This window comes from Hyaena hyaena, unplaced genomic scaffold (assembly GCF_003009895.1).
Source record: "Hyaena hyaena isolate Hyena2069 unplaced genomic scaffold, ASM300989v1 scaffold_821, whole genome shotgun sequence".
Lineage (NCBI taxonomy): Eukaryota > Metazoa > Chordata > Mammalia > Carnivora > Hyaenidae > Hyaena > Hyaena hyaena.
The window spans coordinates 455937-459536 of NW_024081452.1; the positions used below are offsets into that span (position 1 = coordinate 455937).

The following is a 3600-nucleotide window of genomic DNA, read 5'->3' on the forward strand; positions in this document are numbered from 1 at the left end:
CTGTCTAAACAACTTCATTCACAGCCCCTGCTCCCATTACCTTGTCATTTCCTCTTCATGCAAAGTGGAAAAAGCAAGGAATGCACATGTCCCACCAATCCTTTTCCCTAGAGCAGCGCTTGTCATAACTGGTATGAAGAGACTGAGCTCCTCTCCTTGACTGCAGACTTAGACTGAAAATCATCTTGTCTCCATTCCACTTCTGTTCACTAAAACCCTATTTTCTAGATTTTATGCCATGATGAGGGCCTCAAAAACCCCAAACCTCTTTAACCTCCATCACTGTCAAAAACATATATGTGTGTGTATATACGTGTGTGTGTGTTTGTATGTATGTATATACATATTCCTTTAAATCTTTCAGTGGTTACCTGCATTTGCTAGCTGTTTTCATGTCAAATGGTTGTAGGCTCATGAGTGCAGCAGTGAGGGATCTAGGATATAAATTGAAAAAAGGGGAAAACCCACAAAGTTCACCTTCCTCTGCATTGTCCACGGCAGTCTTTAAGACAGCTTGTGACCCCTGTTTGTGACATGGTCTGTAGGTAACGACAGAAAAAAATTTCATCATGCATGAAATGTAGTGACTTTATGCTGAAGAACACAGTGCCATGGAAGACATGACATAATCCGTTTCAGTTAAATTACATTTTTATGCACTAATTTCTCATTAAAATTTCCCAGTGGACAAGAATGATTCTGAGCTATCTTTATCAAGCAGGGCTGCAAGTCCTGTTCTAAAATTGTCAGAAAAGTTTTATTTCACAGAATAATTGTACTCAGTGCAGTCAAGTAACAATGACAGCCAAATAACAAAACCACTTCATTTTTATTCTGGAGAAATGCACATCTATTAGAGTATTAAATACAAAGATAATATATCTATGATTTTTTTTTTAAATAATCTCAGTCTTTTGGCTAAGATCAAGTGTAAAAATAAGACAGTGAGAGCTAGGCTCTGAATCAAGTAATAATAAGCATCTTTTATTTTTTACATTTTTCACACCAGTATAACAGCATAGTACACATTTTATTATCTGTTCTAGAAAGAGAGATGTAACAGTAAATTGTAGGCAAACTATGATATATTGTATAACACACTGTGAATTCCTGATCATAAAAAGTCCAATAAATACATTTACAAAGTATTCAACATTCCGTGGATAAAATAGAAGGGTTAAGTAATTATCAAGTGGGCATGTTCCTCTTCTGGTTCCTACCTGCTCCCTGTCTATGTAGTTGGTGGGACCTGCCTTCTGGAGTGACTGGAGTAACCCTTTCAGGTATCTGCTAGGTTCAGACTTAGGTGGGAAATGCCCCAGTAATATTTGTATTAACTTGGAGACCACAAATTACAGCTTTCTTCCCTCCCCGCTAGCCCACTTATATCCAGGGAGACCTAAACTGCAGAGGCATGGACTCTGTGGTCATTTCCCCGGGCCAGGCCTTCTCGCTGAGTGTGCTTCTGTTTGCCTTGGTTAACTGCTACCCCGCCCTCACCATGCTCTTTCTCTGCAAAGATTGTGTAGGGCTGAGTGAGGGGAGCCTTGGCTGCCACTTTGGAAAGATTGGTAGTGCCCCAGCCTCAGCTTGGAGGACATCACATTTGTCAGAAATGTCACTTTCTATATTTTCCAGTTGACAGACCTAAGCATTTAAGAGAATGCTGTTCACTGGATTTTTTCAGACTAATTTGCAATTAACTATTCAAACACGACTCACATACCCACTTAAACCCTGTGACAGTGAGATCTCTGTCTAGTGTACCCAACTGAGTATATATTGAAAATTAAAAAAAAAAAAAAAATTCCCCAAACAACATTTAGGCTGACACCCTTTGTTTTCCAAGACAGCCTAGGTCTTGCTCAGGAAGAATGCAGATTCTCCTTGCTAACCCTCTTTTGTTTTACTTTGTGAGGGAGGGTGTGCAGGGGTGTGCGGTGTGCTTACCACTGAGTCTGAATGGCAATTCTGGAGCAGGGGAGGAGCCCCTATTCCACCACATTCAACATATCTGAGGTTGTGGCACTCACACACTGAAGACTTGAGTGTTTTGGAGTATTTTTGGAAATAGCACTTAATGAGGCACTTGAGAACCAGAAAGCTCAGTTCAATGAAATTCAGCACAATGCACAGGCATGAGGTAATAACCAAGAAGAGGATGAAGATCGTTTTCTCAGTGGGTTTGGATATGAAGCAGTCCACAGTATTGGGACAAGGCTTCAAATCACACTTCATGAGGTACGGAACACTAAAGCCATCATACAGCTTATAAAATAAAACCAGGAAGCCAATTTCAAAACCAGTTTTAACAATGAGACTGATGAGGTAAGTGTACCACAGGCCCCCGTCCCTCATACAGAGGATGACATAAAGTTTCTTTCTGTGCCTTTTCTCTCTACCTTCACGACAGGCTACATGTAGAACCACAAGAAGTGAAGGTGTGGAGACCATGATCAGTTGTAAGGCCCAAAGTCTGATCTGGGAAATGGGGAAGAAGTGATCAAAACACACATTTTCACAACCAGGCTGTTTAATGTTGCACTCAAACTCTTTCTGCTCATCTTTCCACACATGCTCTGCTGCCACCATATAGACCAGCAAACGGAAGATGAACACCACAGCCAGCCAAATCCGCCCAATCCCAGTTGAGTATTTATTTACTCCAGTTAGGAGGTCTCTGAGGAACATCCAACTCATGACTTAGGCTCAAAAGAAGGTAAGGTTCTGCAAAAGAAAACAATTTCATCATGATTCATTTATTTTTATTTCATTGGTCATTTCCACTGTCTTACTTGATTATGGAATGCTAGACGATAAAGTCAAATTTCAAATCTGGTTGGGAGGACTCACATTCATACAAGGAGATGATGCAATTGGTCCACAGACGTAATTGATTCCATGCCCAGTTTAGTTTGGAATTTGGTTGGTGATCCCATACACACTATCCCATTTTCAAATAAGTCCTTCCAGCTTATTGCTTCTCTCTAAGGATAGATGGGTTCTGTTAGTGAGCTAGAAAAAATTAGATATAAATTCCAATTTATATGGTTCCTTCAAATTCCCTTCACATATCTTCACATATCAGCTTCTTGAAGTTGTAATCTCTTCACATCCCTTCACATATCAGCTTCTTAAAGTTGTAATCTCTACTCACTTTCTCTAGTTTGTCAATGCCCTTCCCCAATCCTTAAAGGCTGTTTCTTGCCCCTAGCTCCCCTTATCCCATACCAACAGCTGAGCTCACCTGCAGTCTGATAGTGAAAAGTGAGTGTCTCCAATATGAACTTCTTCAAACTCATGTCCTCACCCCTGCAGGCATACTTACAACCATGCCCAACTTAACATGCTCTGCACAGTTTAGAGGGAGGGATCAGTCTCATATTGCCTCAAAATGATCATTCGAACTCTACATCCCATTCTTGATTTAAATCCATTTTCCCTGCTCCTGTATCATCAACCTTTGCCGGTTCCTTCATCTCAGCATATAAATGTGCTTAAGTGTTATCCCTTATTTCTACTTCTTCAATTATTATTTACTCTTCAACTCACTGAGTCTAGTTTTTCTGCTCATCATTGCATGCTAAAATTAGCACTACC

General features: G+C 40.2%; 1 protein-coding gene across 1 annotated transcript; it reads right to left on the bottom strand.

Annotated features, from left to right (window-relative positions):
• Window positions 1-963: 963 nt before the first annotated feature.
• Window positions 964-2918, bottom strand: GJB7 (gap junction protein beta 7). The gene is made up of 2 exons (XM_039219457.1): window positions 2854-2918; window positions 964-2727 (listed from the first exon to the last, which is right to left on the bottom strand). Exon 2 carries the CDS (start codon window positions 2698-2700, stop codon window positions 1891-1893), a length of 810 nt encoding a protein of 269 aa, XP_039075388.1. The 5' UTR covers window positions 2701-2727; window positions 2854-2918; the 3' UTR covers window positions 964-1890.
• Window positions 2919-3600: the final 682 nt, after the last annotated feature.

Bases quoted from the DNA above. Each gene is read 5' to 3' on its own strand.
- GJB7 (XM_039219457.1), bottom strand. From the start codon at position 2,700: ATGAGTTGGATGTTCCTCAGAGACCTCCTAACTGGAGTAAATAAATAC.